A 24232-nucleotide genomic window follows, 5' to 3' on the forward strand; every position below is an offset into this window, starting at 1 on the left:
ACGGAGGAAGGAGCACGAGAGTGACAGACTGTCCCTAACGGCTTCTTCCACCAGGCACAGCCACGGGGAAGGGGGCGGGGTTCGCAAGCGCGCGCGGGGAGGAGGAGGAGGAGGGCTGTGTGTGGAACGAAAGGGGCCGCTGCATTCTCTCGCGCGCTGTGGTGCCTCGACTTCATCAGCCCGCCTCCCCCCCTCCCTCCCTTTGCACATTCTCTGTCCCGGGTGGCCGCAGTGGTTCCTCGAGGCTCAGTGTCCTTGTGCGGAAATGACACACGGTCCCGTCACGTCACGCGAGAGCGCAGCGCGCGGCGGACCCTCTCGCACACGCACACACACACACACACAAAGAGCTAAGGGGGAGGGGAAAGACACGAGAGCCAGCCACGGCCGATCTTTTAAAACACGCCACCCACCCGAGACCAAGGGGCCGGGTACCCCCACCCTCCTTTTTCCACAGTGCCTAAGAAGGACCCAGGTAAGCCCCTTCCCGCTCCCAACTTTCTCCCGCCAAGGAGGCTCGGCCCCACGGGGTGTGCGCGTGTCGCCTCGTTGCGGGGATGATCCGCTCGCTCGCCCACCCCCCAATTTACTTTTGACCGCCCCATCTCGGTGCAGCAGCAGGAGCAGCCCCCTCCTCAGCCCCCGCCGTCGCTCCCTCAGCCTGGCGGCGGTGGGAAGGAGCCATGGCTGCGCTCTACGGCTGGCCACCAGGCAGCCAGGGCGCCTCCATCTCCGGGGGCTGAGGGGGAGGCGGGCAGGGAGACGTAGGACGCCTCTTCTCTTTCTTGCGCGCCCCTGTTTCCAGTTGCCACATAGACCAGCTCAGAACGGTGGCGTCGGGGAGCATTCCGGAAGCGGCGGCCGCCGCGACGGGGCGCACTACCAAAAGAGGGCTGGCTCAAAACGCGCTTTAGCGGGGTGGCGAGCAAGCCGAGCCACCGCCGCCGCCTTCCTCTCTCCCCGCAGCTGCTTCCAGGCACACCTCCCGCCAGCTCATGTTGCCTGGAAACTGCTTCCCTTTTGCCAACAGAATACGCTTTCGCGGCTAGTCATGGGGCCTGTGCCAGGATCGTCGTGCCCCCGCCCCGCCCGTTGTAGCGGAATTTGGGCTTAAGCTCTTCAGCTTCTTTCATTGCTAGTGAAGTTGCGAGAGGAATGAAGCATGACTCTCACGGCCTCGTCACCCTCCTTTCCTCGTCACCCCACCCCCATCGTCGGCCATTGGATTTGGGGAAGGAATGGCCACGTGACCCCGCGACCCAGCACTCTGCTGCCTAGCGCTATTCAAGGGAGGAGATCCCAAGTTCCCGCGCGCCCAGTGCCTTCCTTTCCTTATTGGCTAATTTCCTGGCATGGTCCCTGCGTGACAGGAGTTAACGACAACACCCCCCTCCTGCTCTGGGTTATCAGACAAGTCTTGGAGGAGAGATTCCCAGTTCTCCTTCTCCAAGTGGCTCCTGCTCTTTCCCAGGCAAGATCTTAATTCATTCATAAGGATGAGAAAGCTAAGGTCCTTCTGAAACTTGCATGTTTTCTGCATTTGGGGAAAGTGATGTTGGACTAGTTCCGGATTTGGGAGGGCAAATTTGGCAACAGGTTGATGACAGAGGCCCTGAACACTTCCTGCTCCCCTTCTGGAGATGAGAGGGAGCCATCTCCACTTAACTACCCCCACTCAGTTCATCTTTCTCTCTGGGTTACACCAGTAGGGAATGGGTTTATTGGACCAATCCTCACAGCCTTCTTGCCCAGAAAGACAAAGCACAGGCAAGGAAGTGATTTACAGAAAACACAAGTGAATGGGCGGTGGCATGGCTCCTTAAGCTAACTTCTGTGAGGATTAACCTACTGCATCAAATCACTGTCGCCATGCTACTCGGAGGCAGGGAAAGCATTGAGGGAAATAAGTGGGGAGTGATGCTTTTATGAATAGGTATGGTTTCTATGGTTGCTTGCTCTTTCTCTTCAGGTTGCATGGCAGGGACGATTGGGTCTAATCCAAACTTCCGCTCTAGCTAAAGGAAGCATGCAGCTGTTGGCTCCTTGAAATCACATCTACTTGCTGGCTCATCTGCATTCTCCCTCTAGCTGGCAGAGCTGTGAGGATTGCAGCTCCTGTACCGAATCCCAGCTGCTGCCTTTGCTTGCTTGCACTCTTATTTCTCCCTGTGAACTCTGTGCCTATCCATCTGGGTAGCATTACTATGATGATATAGGAGTCCAATATCCACTGTCACCCCAACCAAAGAAAGAGGGGGGAAATAATCATACTCGGCTTGCTTGCCCGCCTGTGCTGGGCAGTGGTTAGGATTAGACCCGCTTGGGGGATGGCGGGGAAGATAGGGGGCCAAAGCTTGTTGCTGAGGGCCTTCCAATAGGGCTTCCCATCACCTTTCCTGAAGAGTAGGTTGCATCTGAATGTAAGAATAACTTCCTTATGAGTTCATTAAAATTTTGTGCAGGGAGAAGACAGAGCCATCTCAGTTTGTTTGCCTTCTTTCTCATAGGCCCGATCTCCATTGTAGCCCAAGTTGCAGGCAAGTAGCAGAAATGTCAGATTTTTGCAGGAGTTGCTCATTTACCTGCTTTGGCAGGTGTTTAGGCAGGCGGAACCTGCCCTCAAAGTCAAGATTTAAGAAGGAGATAAGAATAGGAGGTGTTGCTGCTACAACAGGTGGCCACACAACGCAGTTGAGGGGAGGCAATCACTCGACTTTTTAAAAAGAAACCGAAAGGAACTCATAAGTCTTACCATTCTGCCTCCTCTTCAGTTAGCTTGGTCCATTGGCTTTCCCCCTCCTGCTCTGTTTGCAGGGAGCTTAGATTCAGATGGGCTTTATTTGCAAGGGGTTGGTAACATGTGCAAGGAGCAAGGATTTGCAAAATGGCGGACTGACACACATGACGGTAGGGCCAGCACTAGATAACTCCTTGATTTGTAAATATCTGTTATAGTAATAAATAGGGGATTGGTATGGGTATTATGATTTAGTGAGGATTGCTCACTTTTATAGACTTTTCAGACCTCCACCATCCCCAACTGCTTTTTAGTATTGGCTTCTGAAACATAACTATTTTAGTGAAAAAAGAGGGGGGGCATTAAAGATGGGTAGGCAGGCATACAGATTGCACTTGACAGTCCATGGTAGACATACATAGCTATGACTTAATCATTAGGCATATACACAGTTCAACTATGTAAGCCACATTCTCTGTGTGTGCCTTTAAGATGGAAGTGAGCCTAATAAGCACCTTGGACTGAGTTTGAGTCAAAGCTAGGGGAGAGGAACACCTAAATCCTGTGTGCAAATGACACATTCCTGCCTTACAATATTTTCTAGGCAAAAAGATCAAGCTTAATCTTCAGAAGTTTTAGATTACTACTTCATAAACGTGTCAAAAAGTTTTTTAAAAAACAAAAGACTGATGCCATACAAGCGCAGCGTTCCTCAAAAAGACCAAATGAATCAGGAATGAACTGAAGCCCTATTTAGATGTTCAACCTGAATGTGTTAGGCCTCAAAGTAGGTAGGGAACCTGGGGTGGGGTGTGCACATATGTTCAGGCTCAACATCTATACAGTCTTAGGAGGAATTATCCAGCAGTTGTGAATCTTAAGTTTGTGAAGTTAATGATTTTGAAGAGGGAAATGTTTTGGAGTTGCCGGATACTGGTTTATTGGCTGAGTTCGTGGCTATCAATGTAAACAAGCTGCCTGGTCTGAGTGACAGAGCACAGTCTAAAGAAGAAAGTCCAGTGCAACCACTTCTAAAGAAAAATTCCATCAACAGCCTGTGCCAAATCATGGTGATTTTTCAAGTACGCATGGAACAAACTACTGATTGGAATATAGTTGGAAAATGCTGTGTGTGCAGTCCACAAAAACATGGGAAAGCATGGCAAACATAGAAACATAAATGTTCTATAATTTGTACATCAAGGCAGTGTATGTGTAGCTTGTTTGAATACCTTTTTACTTAGTGTAATTTGAATTCGGTTAGTACTTGCAAAATTAAAAAAAAAAGCTAAATAGATTTATTTCACAGAAAATATATTTAGGATGGGAGCATTCATGAGAAATATACCATTATTTTTGCCCACCAACAAATGCACTTTGCCCCTTCTGACTGACTTCTAGGCCCTCCTACAGTGCTTGGGCCTCAGAGCTGTCTGATGGCATTAATCCTGACACTGAGATCAGTGTCACAATTGTCACAATTGCTGACAATTTAAAAAAGAAAAGGTAGTATATTTTTATTGGAGTAAATTGGATAGTATATAAGGTGGTGAATTGCAACAATCACAGAATTAGTCCATGGCAATGGTGGAGTTTCTGCAGATCCATCTGACTATCTGCTGACTGCATTGGTTCCTATTTGTGTGGCTTTGTGTGTGTGTTTTTTAAAAAAAAGTTAAACTCCTGTGAACTAGATAAAAGATTACAAATAATATGGGTCACATAGATAACAGCACCACACATGCATACAGCCAAGTATTTGCTGCTGAGATGGAGAGCTGCCATAATGTTGCACTGTGATTCTACAGAAGAACAGTACAAAAGCTCTTGTGAGTCTCTTTGACAACTAGTCTGTTCTGATGGTACATAAGAAATTATTGTAAGCAAAAAATAAAGAAGGTAAAAAAGATACTGCTCATGTATATGTCTTTCATACATTAATGATGTAACAAAGACCCATAAATTCGCAAGATTGTACGAACAGAAAAATAAAATCTCTTGGCTGAGAAAAACTGTAGATGAAGCAACTATACTTGCAATTGTGAGTTTCATCATCTGGAGACATAGGGGCCAAACAGTGGCTGTTTCATGTGCATTCACCTCTGATAGAACAGAAAACTTTCACGTAACTATTCACATATTGGGAACTTGCTGATAATCTGAAAGCGTATTTACTCACTGCAAATGGCCAACCAGACAGATATCCAAAGTTGTGTGAACAGTACATTTGGATTTCTCATTTCAGTGTGTATGTTCAAATACAAATATGTGAAGTATGTTTTTTCATGTATTTTACACACAATATAATTTTGCTTAAGAGCGTTTTGCTTTAAATAACCCAACTGCCCAGAGAGCTCTGGCTATGGGGGCGGTATATAAGTGTAATAAATAAATAAACCATGTTACCTGCCAATATAAAGATTTGGGGGCCTGTCAGAGGGGCTCAGAGTGGGAAAATTGTGGAAGAAACCTTTCCCCCAAGTTCTTCTAATACCCCAAATACTGAGAAAGAATAGTACTGTTGTCCTTTAGAATGTCAAAACTTTAAGAAAAAAAGCAATAAATAATGTGTAGTGTTTGCAATTAATAGTTCCATATATAGTTGCAAATAGAGTTACCCATATGAATGTAGAAAATGTGACTAGTGGAAATCAGGAATTTTGGGAAATGCCTATTAATTTCGATGACTTAGGAAGCAGCAACTTTATACTTCATTTAAACAAATGGGAGGGCTCACATTTAGGAGTTTATGTCATGGGGAAGATCCGATTTGTGTGTGCACATTGTCGTTAGACTATTGAACCAACATTTTAAGTGAACTGCCCTATCTCACACTCTGACTTCAGAGACAAAAATAGACATCAAGAAGAAAATATATTTATCTAAGTGGTGTAAATCCCAATGCATTTCTTGCAATTAATTATTCATTATAGAATTCACATCTATAAGAATTTAGAGAAATAGCTTCAAAAGGAGCCTACAAATTAGGGGTCAGCAGGCTAGTGGCTCCTTTTGGAGTTTGTCATCTATGTAATTGAAATAGATGAATTGGAATTTAACAGCCCAATCATATACATGTCTGTTCAAAAGTAACTCCCATTGGGTTCAATGGGGCTTCCTCCCTAAATCATTTGGATTGTCTCCTGAAGCTGCTGGATTTGTTTGTGGTACTACCTCTTGTGTGCTCTTCAGAGAGATAGCAGTTATTTTGGAATCCAACATTGTGCATATAATTCTCCAGTGATCCTGCTTTGAGAATTTTTTTTTATTAAAAAGTGAGCAATGAATTACTTAAATATATGTAATACTTCGTTTATATAATTATCTTAATCATTGACCTTCAATTTTATACTTAACCGTCAGATAATTTTCAGTGTGTTAGTGATCATTGATTGGTCCAATAAAAATTAGAAAGGTAAGATGAGACAATCTTTTTGTACCAACAGTCTTTAGGGCTCCAGTCCAGTGTTTACTGATCATACTGAGAGTAAGGCCCATTGAACAGTGGGACTAGGTTCCAAATAAACATGCATAAGACTTATTTTAGGATTAGGTATTTGTAGAAAAAAATAATGGGTTTCATGCCTGATCAATGCTTATTTGTTCAAGTTGACTGATATTTTGTCTTGCTATTTAAAATAAAGAATTAAGAGCTTAGAACAAACACTATAGATTGGATCCAGAACTCTGTGAGTGGAGTTCCTTTTAGGGAAAGGGGGTCTCTGTTTTCCTTGCTCCTATAGTCCCCTAAAATATCCTCTGAAGGGCTGGGGGACCCTCTAACAACATGGGAGGTGATGCAGGGGCACTGCAATAAGAAATAATTTAAAAAATTGCCTCCTATCACCCAGATTTCTGTTTTGGAACCCCCACTGAATCTAATGTCCTGTAAATAGGATTCCTTGTATTCATGGAAGCACTCTGTTGGATCCAAACCTATCTATGTCACAAGTATCAATGCCATTATGATATTGTGTGAAAATTGTGCAATTTTTGCTAATCTATGAAAGGATCCACCCTCTTAATCCATGATAACCTATCTTTTTGTGAAACTTTGACGAAGTTTCACACTGGTGTCCCACATTCTTAGGAAAACCAGTACTAATCCTTTTTTCATTTCATAGATTCTTGCTTATCAGGAACCAAAACAGAAATTGACCCTGCATGCAACATTTCATTCAGTGTTTCCTAACACTGAAATAAGAGGGGCAGTCTTTGTACATACAGCACTTTGTAAGCACCCTGCATAAGAGATACTGGATTTCAGCAGTTGTCTTTACACTATACTTATGACTTGTCCCTTCTAAGATGTGTGGGGTGTTTTTTGTTTGTTTGTTTGCTTATTTCTCTTTTTTGTTGTTAATATAGAAGAAGAGAATATGAATTCTGCTGAATTATTTGATGATGAAGACAATGCTGAAGGTAGCAATCTACCTGTTGATATTATTTATTTATTTATTTATTGCATATACTGCCTTTTTTCCTCCAAGGAACCCAAGGCATACTTAATCTTCCTCCTCTCCATTTTATCCTGTGAGGTAGGTTGGGCTGAGAGTCTATGACCCAGTGAGCTTCTATTGCTGAGAGGGGACTAGAACCCAGATCTCCCAATTCCCAGTCCAACACCCTACCCACTAAACCACACTGGCTCATAAATATTTTCTGATCAACCAAAATACTGATATAGTCTATTTCAAAAACACATTTTGATACAAACATGCTGATTCCCTCCTAAGTAGAATATAAAATGAAGTAAGGTGTGGTATGATGTGGGAGACAGTAACACCAGAACATTTGCTTGGAATCAATAGTATAATGAATTTCCTGTCACTGACTCATTTCTTACCATTTTATCTGTTTCACAGTTATTATCAAAAATATTATGAAAGTAGAAATGGACAAAGAAGATGAAGTCCTAGATTGCTCTGTGATCTCAAGACCTGAAAAAAACTCACTGGATGGTTTAGTGACTTGCCTACAAGACACCAACAAACGAAAACGGACTTCATTTGGTTGTGATGGCTCAGGAAGCCACCAAGAAATTCTACCAAGTGTGAAAAAAAGAGGCCTTGCACAAGAGGTGATTCCTTTACATTTCGATTTTAAAGCATCTTACTTAGATTTGTAACTAATGCCTTCAAGTTGGCCAGCAGTTAAAGGTATTTAGTCAGAGCTAGTTAATCCTTGCTCTGAAATATTCAGTACTCACTTGGGTGTTTTGTTTTATAGATGTTTTAGGCTGTAACAAAGCAATTATACACACAATTATTTATCTAAAAATTAAAGAGATAAAGTGCCCCAAAGAGACAACTTGGAGACTAATTGGATTATTGGTGCACAATGTTATTTTTTAAAAAAGCAAAATTCATCAGATGTCTGCAGTACGCTGAGAACATGATGAACTGGACTTTGCATATAAAAACTCAAGACTTATTACACCAGTAACAGCCCTCTTAGTATTTTTGTTGCTGTAGTGATTAATATGGTTTTTCTTGTGGATTTCATCTAAAAGAGTCTAATCTTAAGCATACTTACAATGAAATAAGTGCCAATGAGCTCCATGGCACTTCCCTCTGAATAAAGATTTTTTTCTTTTTATTGTGAATATTAACAAAACATATATATCGTGGGGGGAAATTACATATATAGAAATATCATCATCATTCATCACGTATACCATTCATTAAAAAAGGGGGAGAGAGTCATGCATAGGTTTCAAGAAAAGCAGACCATATAGCCATTATTTATCAACTCACAAGTCGTGTGTATATTACACCCATTCAAATGTTGATAGCATTAAGTCCTCAATCCATTGCATTATGGAAGGTATTTGTCCTTCCAACATGATCGTATAAGTCTTTTAGCTGTCATAAGAGCTCTGAAAATCCATTTGTGCTGACTATGTCTTTACTTCCAGGAAGCTGGTAGGCAGTTTAGGAGGACATGCACATCATTCCATATGAAATATTGTTTCAGTATAAAGTTTATCCTTATTATAACCTCCTCCCAAAAGGGGGCAACTACTGGGCATTGCCAAAACATATGAATTAAAGAAGCATTAGGTGTGTTACATCTCCAGCAGTTATGTAAGTTAGACAAACCCTTATTGAAAAGACATTGTGGAGTCCAATAGACCCAAAACAAGATTTTTAGGATTGTGCTATAAGTAAACATTTGTGCTCCAGCAAAGTTGAGCCATGATCTTCTGATACCCCAAACAGCACTATCAGGACTGCTTTTTAGGTGACATTTTGTACTTCATTTGATAATGAATGCTTCAATTATTTTTTGAACACCATTGGATGTTGGCTGCATTGATCTCAATTCCATTCTTGTTGTATATGGATTAATGAATGAATCTGATGGTTTCACTCTCATGAGATTAGGGAATCAGACAGTTCATTTGTATATCTGCAAATATACAAATGAAAAATCCGCAGGGTTGATGTATTACATAGCTCACAGTTCAGCATAGATGTGATTAAAATCCTACCACATAAATAATAAATTACTCCTAAAATAATGGTTTACTTTTAATTATTGACAGCACATTATGGAATGCATGTAGAGTAAGTTTCTTGTTTCTAGGTTGCATTTAAGTCACATTGAAATCAGTGGGACTAAATCATGACTAAGTGAAATCCCATTAATTTCAATCAGAATTAAGTTCAATTTACTTAGTCTGGATCCAACCCTATGACAATATTGTATCAAATTAATTCACTGCTTAAAATTAGGGAATGCATTTTAAAAAATCTATTCCATAAGGAGAAATAATGTATTTTGAAAGTACTAATGGCACATTTGTTCATTGAAAGGGGCTTATTTCAAACTCGAAGCACAGAGATGAGTCACCCCGAGAAGATGTGGAACAGCCAAACAAGAGCAAGAATCAGAGCGTAACATGGACTTGTGAAGAAGAAGCCTTGAATAACACAGTCATGCCATCATATAAGAAACCTCTGTATGGGATCTCACACAAAATTACAGAGAAGAAGACATTGCCAGGAACCGAGCAGTTCACATCCTATGAGTTGTTTGAAAAGGTTAATCCTAGCAGTCCCTCCAATCTTCGGACTTTGAATGAGCAGCGGAAAAGAGATACAAATGCTATTACAGCTACAGAGTCTGATCCAAATATATATTCTTTGATACAAAAAATGTTTTACACACTGAATACCTTAAATTCCAATATGACTCAACTTCACAGCAAAGTTGACTTGCTATCACTAGAAGTCAGTAGAATTAAAAAGCATGTCAGCCCGATAGATACAGTAGCAGAATTCAGGCCACCTCCTGAATACCAACTGACTGCCTCAGAACTCAAACAGATAATGGATCAGAGTACATCAGGTGGTGATTTGGCCTGCCGATTACTTGTACAACTTTTCCCAGAGCTCTTCAATGAGGATGAGTTAAGCAGAGCCTGTAGTACGTGTGGTTATCTTAACAAAAAAAAACTTGAGTCATTACATTTGCAACTCATAAGAAATTATGTGGAAGTCTGTTATCCTTCTGTGAAGAATACTGCTGTTTGGCAGGCAGAGTGTTTGCCTCAGGTCAATGACTTTTTCAACACCTTTTGGGCTCAGAGGGACATGGAAAATAGCCAGCCAGATACACAGTCCTCCAGTTTTTATGAGACTGATCAGGTCATTGATGATAAGGAAGATGAAGAAGCGCCTCTGCCCATTGAGAGGACTAATTCCATTGCCTCTGAATGGGTATTTGATGCTCAGGATATAAATGAATTTTTAGATGAAGCATCTTCTCCTGGGGAATTTTGTGTCTTTTTGCTACACCGATTGTTTCCAGAACTCTTTGATCACAGAAAGTTAGCTGAAAGATACAGTTGTTATGGAGAATGTGGGAAACAAGAGCTGGATCCTCAGCGACTTCAGGTAATCCGCAGGTACACAGAGATTTATTTTCCTGCTATGCAGGAGAGAAAGGCTTGGCTACAGCATTGTGTTCAACGAATAAATGATGAACTCGAAAGTATGTATCTGGATGATAGTGAGAGTGAACAAATGAGAGATGATTGCTATGATTCTTCTAGTTTGCCCGATGATGTGTCTATTGTAAAAGTGGAAGATAATTTTGAATATGAAAGGCCAGGCAGAAGGTCAAAAAAGATTTGGCTTGTGCCCATAGACTTTGATAAACTTGATATTCCTTCCCCTGATTTTGATGTCCCTATCACAGACTACCTGTTAAGCAAGGAACAGCTTAAGAATATATATGAAAGCAGCTTGTCTATAGGCAATTTTGCTTCTAGGTTGCTAGTTCACTTATTCCCTGAATTGTTTACTCACGAAAATTTAAGGAAGCAATATAATTGTAGTGGATCTCTGGGCAAGAAACAGCTTGATCCCATTAGGATTAAATTAATTCGACACTATGTGCAAATGCTATACCCAAGAGCCAAGAATGATAGAGTATGGACATTGGAATTTGTTGGGAAGCTTGATGAAAGATGTCGTCGCAGAGATACTGAGCAGAGACGTACATACCAACTGCAGCGAAAAGTCCATGTGCCAGGACCTGAAAGGAGAGAATTTCTGACCTATGCAATAAACCCAGAAAGATTTAAAGAAGAATTTGAAGGACCGCCATTGCCTCCAGAAAGAAGCAACAAAGATTTTTGCAAGATACCACTTGAGGAACTTGTTGTTCCTCCTCCAGACTTTCCTGTGCCTTCTCTGTATCTGCTGTCTGATAAAGAAGTAAGAGAGATAGTACAGCAGAGCCTTTCAGTTGGTAACTTTGCTGCCAGGCTTCTAGTAAGACTTTTTCCAGAGCTCTTTACTTCAGATAACCTCAGACTGCAATACAATCATTCAGGGGCTTGTAACAAAAAGCAGCTTGATCCTGTCAGACTGCGACTAATCCGTCATTACGTTGAGGCGGTTTACCCTGTTGAGAAAATGGACGAAGTGTGGCATTATGAATGTATACCAAGCATTGATGAAAGATGCAGACGTCCCAATAGAAAAAAGTGTGACATACTGAAAAAAGCCAAGAAAGCAAAAAAGTGATGGGATCTGTTGAGTTTCCAAAGATGTTGACTATTTAAATTATTTTGAAGCAGATTGACTACTCAGTATATTCACTCAGCACTAGGGCAGCTGACCAGTAAAATTGTTCTGGGTGTAGGGAAGGTACAATCCAGTAGAAAGGTATCTTAGAAAATCCTATTGAAATGAATGCATATGTTGGGAGAACATATTTTATAACTCCATTCATTTCAGTATGCCTTTATGTAGACAAGGTTCTTGATAGACAGTGCCCTTACTACCTACCTAGGTACACAATAAGAAACTGTAAATTATCAGAGATGATCCAGTAATATCTCATTTAAATATAATATTCATCAGAGACAATGAATATTGTCTCTTAAATAGCTTTTAAATTTTCAATTGATTTTTAACAGTAAGTAGTCTTCTGCTCATTAAGGCAGTTTTCAGTAGGTATCTTTAATCAGTCATTTGGAAATTAACCAATTTTTAATCTTTCAAACTGTAGTTTTTGAAGTGCCATACACTGAAAAGAATGGAAAATCAAGATAGTTTCTTTCCCAATTATAGCTATTCCTTGTATTAGTTTGAATATCAGAAGAGTGAAAATGTTACAAAATCAATGAACAGAAAAGTTATAATTTTTCTTTGACAGATTTCCATTTTGTAGCTTAATTAAGATTATGATTATGGCATTATTTAAAATGTGTGTTTATGTTAAGATTGTAGAACTGATACTTCAGTTTTTATTCATATAAGTTATTTTATTGTCTTCAGTGTGACCTCTTGATATAAAAACTACTGGTATGAGTAGAGGTTGTGAAACAGAATCCTGCCCTGTATCAGTAGAACATGGTGCTATTACTTCTTGTTTTCACTACTTTTAGTAGAAGTCTTATACAAACGATACTTGAATTGAAGAATGTACAAAAACATTTAAGCCCATATTATTTTTGTCAGTAAAATTACTGCAGCCTTTCAAATGTTTAAGATATTAAATATATGTACTTATATATTTGATTTTTTTTAATTATATATACTAAGGGCCCTCTCCTTGTATGTTGATTTGAGTTGGAATCACTTTCTACATAGTTAACTTCAGTTCAGGTAATCAGGATCATTGATTGTATGTTTCTATTGAGTATATCCAAACTGCAGTGAAAAATTAACCTTTTAGCGTTGTCATGGAGAGTGCTGCATCATGTCAAGGCATTATTCTCCTCTTTCTTTGGTAATTATGAAGTTCTCATGACAGGAAAGCCCTAAACCACTGTTTTCTTATAGGCTCTGGGTTGGTTCCACAGAAAGTTAGTTACAATTTAGTTCTATTAAAATCAGCTGTGCCTAACAAGTCCCATTAACAAGTCCATTATCTCGTCTCATTGATGTCAGTGAGACTGAAGAATGACTAGCTTTCTCTGTATTCAAACCACTGGATTATTGAAAAATCCTTGGAGCTCTCCAGCATTCAGTTCAGTAAAGGAAACCAATCCTTGCCTGTGAACCACACGCATGATAGCTCCATAATAGCTCCTGGACTGGGACACTTGTCTGATGCTAGTGTCGATAATTTAATAACAGTCATTTCTGGTCTGACACACTCATTTGATACTGCTGTGTGTTTACTTAGATCAAGTTATCATATATCCAAATAAAATTTTATATTGTAGCAACTGAATTAAATGTGATATTTGAATGCCGTTTTTAAGACTGTATTGCTCCCATTATTACACTGATAGCATTTTTTAAATGACAAGAACTAGCCAGGCTTTATTGAGACCATTTACTAGTAGACAAATGCTAACCAATTTTCCTTATGAGTTAACAACATTCTACAAGTATGCATGTAAAACATGCCAATGTACTACCTGCATCATAATCAGAACCAAGATAACATTTTTGCAAAGATAAACTGACCAAAACGTCTGCATTTTCTCCTACAATGTTAATGCATACTTAGCAAAATGAATGTACCAAATGATGGGAGGGTTTGCTTATTTTAGTTGTATGCTATCTAATTCCAACTTCTTTGGACGACATAAAGTATGAAAATATCAGGTTGTTAGCTTTGACATGTAACTATATTTGTTCTGCAGCTCAAACTCTGTCTACATATATTATTTGTACTCTGCTTTGTTTCTGACAGCTCTAGGGATAACTTGATTCTTGTCCATGTTTAGAAGATAAGAGATTTCCTTTATAAACACTGTATTGACTTATAAGTGGCTTTGACAAAGTGATATGACAAAATTAAGAGTGCAGTCCTACACATCTACTCAGAAGTAAGCCCTATTGACCTAGTTCGCGTGATCTCTGCTGCCCACTGTGGCTGGCAGGCCCTTTGAATAGTTAACCTGTGGCAAGCAGGACATGGTTAACAAACCATCCGCATCTCATGGGATTTTAGCATTGTGGGTGCTTTCTTAACCATGCCAATAACACCCTCGCTGATAAGCCATGGTGACTGCCCACCACAGCTTGATTATTCAAAATGGCCACCGGCAAGCACCACAACCTACCGTGGCTTGAATAAGCCATGGTGGGCTGTAGGAATAATGCAAACCAGTCTATTCAGTTTATCAGGACATACTTTCAGGTAAATGTGTATAGGATTACTGTTTCTTCCTAATTTTGACATTTTAAATAATTCAGTTTTAGATCGATTTGCTAAGAGAATGTAGATGCCAATATACACACACAGGTTGTCTTTGGATAGGCTGCCCCATTCACTGAAAAACCAGGAACAGCTCTGTGTTATTATTGAAGGATCAGAGTACTATTTATGTTAATACCAGTGGGCTATGAATTGCATGTGCATACAACTACTATGTGTCACAGCAATAGTTTGGGAGCAACACATTTGAAAAATGAGCAATCATTTTTACATGAGAAATGGCCCTTTGCAGATGATGATGTCCCCCAAAAGAGCCTCTCCTGCAGATCTCCTGCCAAGTTTCATTTTTTACGGCATTTTAGTCTGATCTCAATATACACCACATGCTGTTTTAGGAAACTGTGATTGGTTTTCATTTTTATTGTGTGATTAAACAAATTAAAGGCACATTACATCTCATCTCCTTCTAGAGTTGGAAAAGAAAAAACTGCATCTTCGTAACTGAGGACCTTATGGTCGCTGGATTGAAAAAATAGTAGTTTTGAAGATTCTCATTGGAGTTTTTAGAAGAAAGCTTGATATGTGCTTAAGTCCATTATAACACCTTAAGAACAGTCAGGTTTTCAGTTCCTCATTCAACCAATCTGGCTACTGAAGTAAGGTTAAGGGGTTTATCCACATATACTATATATGGAAATAATGAACCTTGAAATCCTTTTTAGTGTAGCGTATGCTTGTGGGCTGAAGGCATACGGCTGTTTTCAAGTTTCAAAGCATACTGCTTTAGAAAAGGGCTAAGGAAGCACTGTAGTTCATTTGTAACCCTTGCAGGCATGGTAAAATATACCATGTCATCATGCCTAATTTGTATTACAGGTGTACACCATCCACAAGCACAAGGATCACAGAAGGAGCTCCATTGACATGTCCCATTCCTTTCCATGATCACTTTAGGAAATGCTAACTTCCTGTTGTGCTAGTGGTGGCTCCAGCTGCTGCACAGGAAGTACATGTCATCACATGCCAAACATTCTGAAACCAATCATTAAGAGAAAAATTATTCCCAATTTTATAATTAAAAAATACTTATCAAAACATCTAAGCTCTGTTAAAAACGTGATCTATCAGCCAACTGAAGTGGTACAAAGATTCTTCTGCCTGTTTATTTAGAACATTTTAAATTGGCTGAGTATTATTGATCGCTAGTTCAGTTAGATGAGCACCAACTGGTTTTTTTTATTTGTCCAGTTTATCATAAGCATCATGGCTATCAGCTTTTGTAGTTTCTTTACCTTTACAAGGTTGATTAAGCAACACCATGAAAATCAAAATTTATATAAAAGATAGGGATCCAAGTGCTTGGTAATTGGTGCAAAACTGCACAAAAAAATTATTTTGGATATAACAATATTTTATATAGCCAGTAGGTAAGTGAACATAAGGGGGTCCTGCATTTAGAAAATACTGCATTAAAAAGTTTTGGTATAAATCCAAACATTTTTGTGAATGGAAGGCACTTATGCATTAGTCAATTTTGCCAGCTCTCCTTTCCGACTGAAGCTTCCCTCCCCTCAGTGTTTCATTCCATACTGTTTATTTATTTATTTATTTATTACATTTCTATACCGCCCAATAGCCGGAGATCTCTGGGCAGTTCACAAAAGAGTTAAAGAGTTCCACTTTTCAGTACACCTTTATTGTAAAATATTTTAAAATCTTGACATGTAAACTTCCTTTGTGTCCCAATTCATTTTATTCTAAGTCTATAAAGGCAAAAATAGGCATCAACTATAATAAAATCCTTACCATAGGGTGGCTAAACAGAGACATTTAATTAAGAAAACCAGAATATTGAGTAGGATTTTCTGTAAATTCCAAGGACTGGAATTCACATCAGCAGGTTTCATTTAACCTGTTCCAGTAAACCCTGAGTTGCACAATGAGAACAGAAATAACAGGCGTTTGTCCTCTTAAGGCAGCTAGCTTTCTGCTACCCAACTATGAATTGTTAGTTAATTTGTGGGAATGGTGAGGCCCAACAAGACTACCTAAGCAGTGTGAGAACGTATCCTTGAAGATTTCCCAGAATCCTCTGCAACACATGGATCAAATGGCCAATGTGCAGGGATTCCTTGGAAGTAAGCATCATGGAAAAGATTTTCTAAAGATAGAGGGTTTGAAAACTTGTCTTACGTTTAACTGCGATTTAACAGCCAAGTTTTACTCCCAACAGTTTTGTTGCCCTGTTTTAAGCTAAGCTTTTTAAAACATTAATTAAATATTCCCTAACAATCCAATAATTTTTTCATTGTGTTGGCCAACCTTTTTAACACCAAATCTTTAAGGACACAAAAAATGCATTTACAGTTTTATATATATTGTTGGGCTTTATTAAGCTAGTATTAAACACCAGAAATTTTCACATGGCAACAAATCTCATTTAAAGGCAGGCACAATTTTGTATTGACAATAATAATAATAATGAAGAAAATATTTTTCCCAGGGTGAAATGCAATACTTACCTTTAACCTGGAAGTCTTTATTTTGCTTTCCTATACCACACAAGCTTAGGTGATAAGAATTATCATTACGTCGTCACATATTTTGCCCTTTATCATCTAGTAATTTTTCAACTGGTTGCTAAGCCGACATTGTTTATGGAAGTAAACTGATTTCTACAGGTGTTTGCTCAAGCTGTACCTTGAAATTAATGGGAACAATAAGGGTGAAATCCAATTAGTGATCCTCTCCCAATGGAAGGCTTCTGTCACTGGAACAGGAGGGGGGGGTGATTCTCCCTCCTCCCTGCACCTCTCCCAAAATCAGCTCTAGGTTTGAAGGACCCTTTGTGGCAGGGTTGAGGGGCTTGCTTTGTTACCTCATCTCATAGAAACATTGTTTGTTCCCTTAGTATGAAACAAAAGCAGCTAACTGACAGTCACATGAATAGAGGTGATGTTTACAGTAAGGAAGATGGCATGTCATTCCATACCCATTTAAATAATATTTTTTAGAGTGCAAGAATTTTGTTTAACCAAAATTCAGATGTTGTATAACAAATGTAGTTGCTCACAAGGAAACTACTGCCACATGCAAATCCTAGTTCACTTAAAGACATCTTGCTTGGGCACCTTTAAGTTTCTCCAACGCCTTAAAACCACTCTGTATTTATCATTGTCATCCTTGTCTGAGGCTTTTCTTAAGACAGCTCTCATAACTACAGCAGTTTCTGTTTCTTTATCCTCTCCGATGATGAGATCCAGAGTGTCACCAACTTTTACCTGAAGACAAGTAGGGAATAAAAAAACCAACAACCTTCAATTTTATTTCCTGTTCCCAGAAATAAGTTGAAATAGCTCGCCTGATGTGTTGATTCCCATACTTTTCATGAAAGCTGCCCACCTGGCTGCATTTTTATTTTTATTTTTATTTATTACATTTCTACACCGCCCATTGTTCTCTCAAAGGCACCCCAGGATTCTGCCCTTTTTGCTATCATACACTGATGTGGCTACCCTACTGGAATGTGTTAACTGAGTAATTTTACAGGACCAATCCAACTGTTATGAAATGAACTTGAGTATATGTATAGATTTACATACATTGTTCAAACATGTTGTGAAGATTGACTTTTATTTTGGGGCAGGGCCAGGTGCAGTGGAGATCAAGTGAGGGGAAACAGGGACTGGGAAAGTGCTTGGGTAAAGTCCATATGTACTTGTGTAGCCCTCCCCGTTTTGCCATGATCACTAGAAACCTAACCAGACCCTGTAGGGCTGAAATGGTTTCTATTCCTCACACTGGCTGGTCCTGATGCAGCCCTAAACCATGGATTAGCACTATCCGAGCAAAGCATCAGGCTCGCACACTCCCCTTGTTCTCTTTCCATGCATCCAGAAGAAGGATTTCACTTGAGTTTAGTTTTACTTTCAAAAAATCCTGGCTTCTTGTTATGAATTGACCAAAGATTGTGGTTTAAAATAAACTCTGGTTAATTAAACTAGCCAAATTTGTAAACCAGGTTTTGAAGTTGGCTTGTTTAGAAACTGACTAGAGTTAATTTTAAACCATAATCTCTGGTTTATACATATCAGCAAAGTGAAAAACAGGATGCACATACCACTGTAATCTTTACTCACATAAATCTGAACAGCTCTTGGCCATTCTCCTTTTGATGTTTTAAAGAATCAAGGGATTTTTAAATGAATCATTACTAGGAAGCAATGAAGATGAGATAAATGGCAAATACTAGGTTCTGATCCTGCAAAGCTCTTTATTTAGTGCTATGATTCTATTAAGATAAATATTACATGTGTAGAATGAGTTAAATGCAAACGTCTTTGTCCACTGAATATCTTTTAAGTTTTTTCACATATCCTCATTAGTTTAAGACAGAAAATATATCTCCAGAAAGCCTTACCGCTCTGCTTTTCTTCCATAGTTTCTCTCCATTCAGCCTGAGTTTGCCATTGTAGAACGCATCTTCCACTTTGCTTTAAAACAAAAACAAAAATCCTTAATTCTTACACATAGAAGAGCATACTTCCAAGTATTTAAGTTTAAAATCAAGATGCCAATAGAACCTAACCATATGACCAATTTCACAACTATGAGTTGTATCCAACGCTTCCGTCCACCATGTTTTCTGCAAGTAAAATAACAATATGCACCCTGATCCCTCTGCTCTTTGGGACATCCACCTTCACTTCAGTGAAAGGAGAAAGTCTTCACTGTGCCCACGGAGGACACCAAACACTAAAGTGAAAGAGGATATCTGTTTATGCAGTGCCTGCAAGCTTTGGGTTAGAGGCAAAATCACTGAATTGCAAATTAAACTTTTCAGGTCTCTTCAAGTTTTGTGTGTGCTTCTTTTAAAAATATTTGCAAATGCAAATAAAGACTGAGTTACATTTAGCTGGTCAGTCTATTTTGCTAAGGATTTGCTAAGCCATTTTAATATTTTATACTTACTTTCTTGCAATATCTAGACCAGCCTTCATGATTACATCGAACCGAAAAGACTGTACTACTTTTTCAAGATCTTTGTAGTCTTTCAGTACAGTAGAATCATCTTCAAACTCATCTTCTGAATCACTTTTCTCCTCCTCCTCCTCCTCCTCCTCCTCGTCAGTCTCCTCTTGCAAAGTTTGTTTCATGTTCTTTCGAGAGCTTTTATTGCTCTTAAGTCTCACAGAAATCCTTGGCATGTTTGGGGGCAAAGGTATTAAAAATGCATGGCATTTAATGGGAGAAACGCAGAAATGTTTCTGGGTGATTGTCACTACTGGCTGATGGCTTGCAGAAGAAAGAAACCTCCTCCAAGGTGTGCAGAGTTTATAAGGAGGATTCTCCAAGAGTCCAAGCCAGACATTTAGATTTCTAAAAGCACCAAGAGGCAGCCTGCAACCCGTCATAGCATACCCTGCAACAAAAGAAGGAACACTCAGTTGGATTCAGCAATCAAGGACTTCTCTGAGGCTACTAAAACATGAATCCTTTAGGAAGAAGGATATTAAAAGTAGGAGCTCATAGCACTTAGACAATCAAGAGTTTAAGGCTGCAATTCTATATTCACTTACTTGGAAGTAAGTTTCATTGAACTCAATGGGATTAATTACTGAGTGTACATGCCTAGGATTGCACCATAAGACTATTTTTTTTTAATGTCAGAGGGCCAATCTGTAACCATTATGTAATAATCATCCATCCATCACTGGTCTCCATCCAGTCAGTTTTAAGGCCTCTGTTTCCACTTAATTCTATTGTATTCAATGGGATGTAAAAGTGCTTAACTGGATCATATCCTGTGGTAGCCCACCCTGCACATAGCTGAGCGACAGTGTAACAGCTTCCTACCTCCAACCACCACATACTGAGAGAAAAGTGTGATGGCTATCTATAACTCCCAGCATTGTTTTTAGCTCCTATGTAGCCCTTTCTCATCATATGCAACAGTATGTCAATCAAACTTTATTATAAGCAGAAAATGCTTGCATCATTCTGACTTTATTCCCTGCATAGCTCCAGTGTCACAGGTAATTATACAAATTCAACAAAGCAAGACCAATAAAGTTCTGCTCTCTGAGAACTTGTCTAGTGACCGCACATCTTTGTATTCAAGGGTGCTCCCAGATGGACGGCTGCAAACATTAACAATCAAAAGGCATTGTGCAGCTATTCCATCTTTCCTTTGTGAGTGTGCATGTGTGGAAGCTTTGGGAAAACACAGGAGAAGACACAAGCAGAAGACGGCATCAGGATCCCCCTGTAAATTGCACAATAAAAATCTCATCTGAAAATCTGGAAACAGTCTCTTCCTGAAAATTCAGAAGTCAGGTCTTCGTAAAGCCTACTAGATCATTCATCTACATATATGGCATGCACAGCTAACATCAAAAGGAGGCTTGGCTGGGCACCTGCTGAGAATCTACCCCAGTAGGGTCCCACTGACAAGAACCCTCCTGGAGTTGCTCTTCCTCTTCACCATAGCAAACTGTTCAAAAAAGAAAAGGATTTTTCTACAACCTTCATGGAATATATGAGATGTATTGCTTTTCTTGGGCATGAATCTTTTCTCAGAAGTAAGTCCCTTTGATGTTTAGGATTTCTGCCCAATCCTGTTATCTTTTGGAAGCAAGTTCCAGTGAGTTAAATAGGTAAGCAAGCTTTATTTTTAGAGAGATGCACAACCAATTGTACTGACGTTTACTCAGAAATAAATATCAGTATGGCGCCAATACTATGTCCATTTACCTGGCAGTAAGCCCCACTGATCTCAACGGGACCTCCTTCCAAGTAGGATTGTGGTGTAAATTCAATATTCCTAAATAAGCATGCACAGCATGTCAGCCAATCTCTTGTAACAATGTAGGGCTATAGATTGCTTGGGGTAAATTAGGAACTAAGTAAACAGAACACCCATAGGTTGCAATCCTATCCCCATTTAACGAAACTGACTTCTGAGTATACATCCATAAGGAGAGTCTGCAAATCCCACTTAAGTCAATAGGCTGTATCCAATGTTAGTGTAAATTAAATCCTATTTATTTCAAGGGGCCTACTCTAGGTAGGACTAACATTGGAGACAACACAATGGGACTTACTTTAATTTCGGCGTCAAGTTAAGACGTGGCTTTTCAAAAAAGGCTTTTGATGGCTAAATTCACCAAGCCTGAACATAGTTTAATTTCGTTTTACTGTTTTTAAATTCTATACTGGTTTTAGTTTATTAATGGTTTGCTTTTTAGCTGTGTATATTGTTTGCATGATTTTATCTGTAGGCCACCTTGAAATCCTTGTGATATAGGGCAGGATACAAATGCTTTAATAGATTAAATTAAATAAGTGAATATGGCTAGGATCAGGCTGTCCGGGAAGCCCGTGCTTGCTCCACACTGCTGGGTGTACATCGGCAGTGTAACCACCACCCCCGACCTCCGCACCCCCACGCCTTACTGTACCGCAGGGCCCTTCTTCCGATTTGCAGCGCCTTCGCCGGGAAGTGGCAGTTCCCTGCCCTGAGACGAACGGCTCGCTCGCGCCCTACTCCCGCGGCGGGGTGTGTGTGTGTGTCGTGCAAATGCACCGCTTGCCACACTACCTGTCTCCGCCCGGCGCTTCCAGGCCCTGCCGCTCGTCCCTGTCCTTTCCCCCTTCTCCCTCGCAACCTGGTGGCGAGGAGCGGCGGAGGCGGAGCCGCGTTCCGTGGGCCGCAGCCAGCCCCCTCTGCTGGGCGAAGAGCGCCTCGGAGGACTCGCCGGCTCCGCCTTTCGTTTCCCGCCCCCCTCCTCGCTGGGAGGAGAGAGCAGAAGCGTCCATCTGAAGCCGACCCGCGTTGTTTCCAGCTGGGCTCCTTCAGTCAATCCCATTGAACTAAATGGGGCTTCCTTCCGGAGCAGCGAGCCCAGCGCTCTAGCTGACAATGGTAGCACACGACGCGAGTTGGGTCTACCACGCAGAACTTGCAAGCTTAGTTTAAAACCAGTTAACTCAGCCTTCCCTAACCTGGTGCCCTCCGAACATGTTGACTACAACTCCCATCATTCTCGAAACATATCTGGGGGGCACCAGGTTGGGAAAGGCTGAGTTAAGGCAGGGGTGGGCAACTTGTGCCTCTCCAGATTTTTGGGCCCAAAACTCCTGTCATCTCTCACCATTGGCTATGTTCGCTAGGGCTGATGGGAGTTGTAGACCAAAATATCTGGAGGGTCTGAAGTTGGTCATCCCTGAGTTAACAGATCATAGCAGATCTTGGAGTATTTTACAGCAAGTTGTATAAAAGCAAAAGGTTTTGTATAGAAGTTTACAGGGAAGCTACTCTTTGGGTGTTCCTAAGTGAGTGCTGATTTAGGAACAAGCCAAGTAAGCCATGGCTTAGGTCTTCATATTATAAGGAACCTCTAAATATGTTGTTGGTGACTAAGATTTAAGATAACTAAGACGAAATTGCTTTGGCTTAAATATTTTGGAAAGTGTAGTGTGACTTATATAGAGAAAGCACGGCAACACAGCGTTTTGTATTGGAGGCAAGTGCAAATTAGAGCCTGTTTAGAAGAAGTTCAAATCAACTTACTTTATTAGTGCTTTTATACCCTTCTTCACAGAAGCCTATCTAACACTGTAACTTCAAGCACCCCTTAATGCTGGCTGGTACCCTTTCATTACCCTTCCTATTATAATGAGATAAACTTTTTTTTATGGTACAGGGCCTCTAAATCTTGATATGCCTTAGGGGCTGAGCATGTCTTAATCCGGCCCTGCCCTAAGCATACATACCAGTTAATTTAATCTCATGGTCTGATGGAAACATGCAAATACATGATTATTTGATCTCTTCTGCCTCCCCCCCCCCCCCCCGCTGCCCCTACTGGAGTCTTCAGCCAGCTTTATCCAATCTGGTGCCCACTAGATATGTTATACTACAACCCCCATCATTCTCAGTGTTGCCATGCCAGGTTGACTGGGTATGGTAGTAGTTGTAGTCCAACTACACAATGACTCTCAGCCAAATGTGTGAACTGCTTCCACTTAAGAAAGAAAAAGTAAAATAGAAGGCTGTGGTTGAAAATAACAATAGTACAATATGAGTGATCACTCATATTGTACTATTCCACTTAAGAAAGTACAGTGTTTGGATTCACCCTGGCAATATTAGAGATTTATATCCCAGTCTTCCAGTGCGTTCACATACCTCAGGGCAGCTAACAACAAATAATCTAAATAAAATCATAAAAATCAACATATATGCTTAAAAACAATAAAACAAGTAAAGCAAGGACAAGCATAACAATATTAATGCAGCAGCCAAATACCTGCCAGAATAAAAAAGTTGTAACTATACGGCAAAAAAAGTGAGAGAGGGGACTGATACATTTTTATTACATTTTTATCTCACCCTTACTCCAAGGGCTCATGGCAGCATACTTAGTTTTACCATAATTGTTCCATCCTCGCAACAACCCTGTGAGGTAGGCTGGACTAAGTGATACTGACTGGCCCAATGTCACCAAGGATGGAGGGTTGCTAGCACTAGCAGTGAGAAGGCATTGTGCAGCTATTCCATCGTTTCCTCTTTGGCAGATTTTCTGCAGTAAGAAAAGAGACGGAAGTGGTGGTAAAACATTGAGGGTTTCAAGTGAAATAAGGCAGGGGCCCATCTGGAAGCACCTCTAAGAGAGGAGGCACATGGCTGAGCAGCAATTTGAACATAGATCTCTCCATCTTATTCCAATACTATACCACACTAAATATCTAAAATGAAAGTTCTACCAATGGAATTCCACCTTTTATTTGCACATCAAAGAGTTATGTACCTCTGAACATATACAGAGTTTCCTGGGAAGAAAGAGCCTAGGCAAAGTATGG

The 24232-nt window shown here is 40.2% G+C and overlaps 2 protein-coding genes across 4 annotated transcripts; one reads left to right on the forward strand and one right to left on the reverse strand.

Moving 5' to 3' along the window:
• The first annotated feature begins 225 nt into the window (after positions 1-225).
• On the forward strand, positions 226-13460 carry BEND3 (BEN domain containing 3). Of its 2 annotated transcripts, XM_063124826.1 has the most exons (4): positions 226-475; positions 7106-7159; positions 7603-7817; positions 9556-13460. In XM_063124826.1, exons 2-4 carry the CDS (start codon positions 7117-7119, stop codon positions 11773-11775), a joined length of 2478 nt encoding a protein of 825 aa, XP_062980896.1. In that variant the 5' UTR covers positions 226-475; positions 7106-7116; the 3' UTR covers positions 11776-13460. The 2 variants fall into 2 exon arrangements, with proteins under 2 accessions (XP_062980896.1, XP_062980897.1); XM_063124827.1 differs by lacking the exon at positions 7106-7159.
• A 2631-nt stretch (positions 13461-16091) lies between these two features.
• Positions 16092-22059, reverse strand: MTRES1 (mitochondrial transcription rescue factor 1). 2 transcript variants are annotated; one of them, XM_063125755.1, is made up of 4 exons: positions 21969-22059; positions 19340-19790; positions 18789-18861; positions 16092-17649 (listed from the first exon to the last, which is right to left on the reverse strand). In XM_063125755.1, exons 2-4 carry the CDS (start codon positions 19780-19782, stop codon positions 17473-17475), a joined length of 693 nt encoding a protein of 230 aa, XP_062981825.1. In that variant the 5' UTR covers positions 19783-19790; positions 21969-22059; the 3' UTR covers positions 16092-17472. The 2 variants fall into 2 exon arrangements, with proteins under 2 accessions (XP_062981825.1, XP_062981826.1); XM_063125756.1 differs by lacking the exon at positions 21969-22059 and adding an exon at positions 21829-21928.
• Between the last annotated feature and the right edge of the window lie 2173 nt (positions 22060-24232).

The sequence above is a fragment of the Elgaria multicarinata genome, chromosome 4 (genome assembly GCF_023053635.1).
Source record: "Elgaria multicarinata webbii isolate HBS135686 ecotype San Diego chromosome 4, rElgMul1.1.pri, whole genome shotgun sequence".
In the NCBI taxonomy this organism is placed as follows: Eukaryota; Metazoa; Chordata; class Lepidosauria; order Squamata; family Anguidae; genus Elgaria; species Elgaria multicarinata.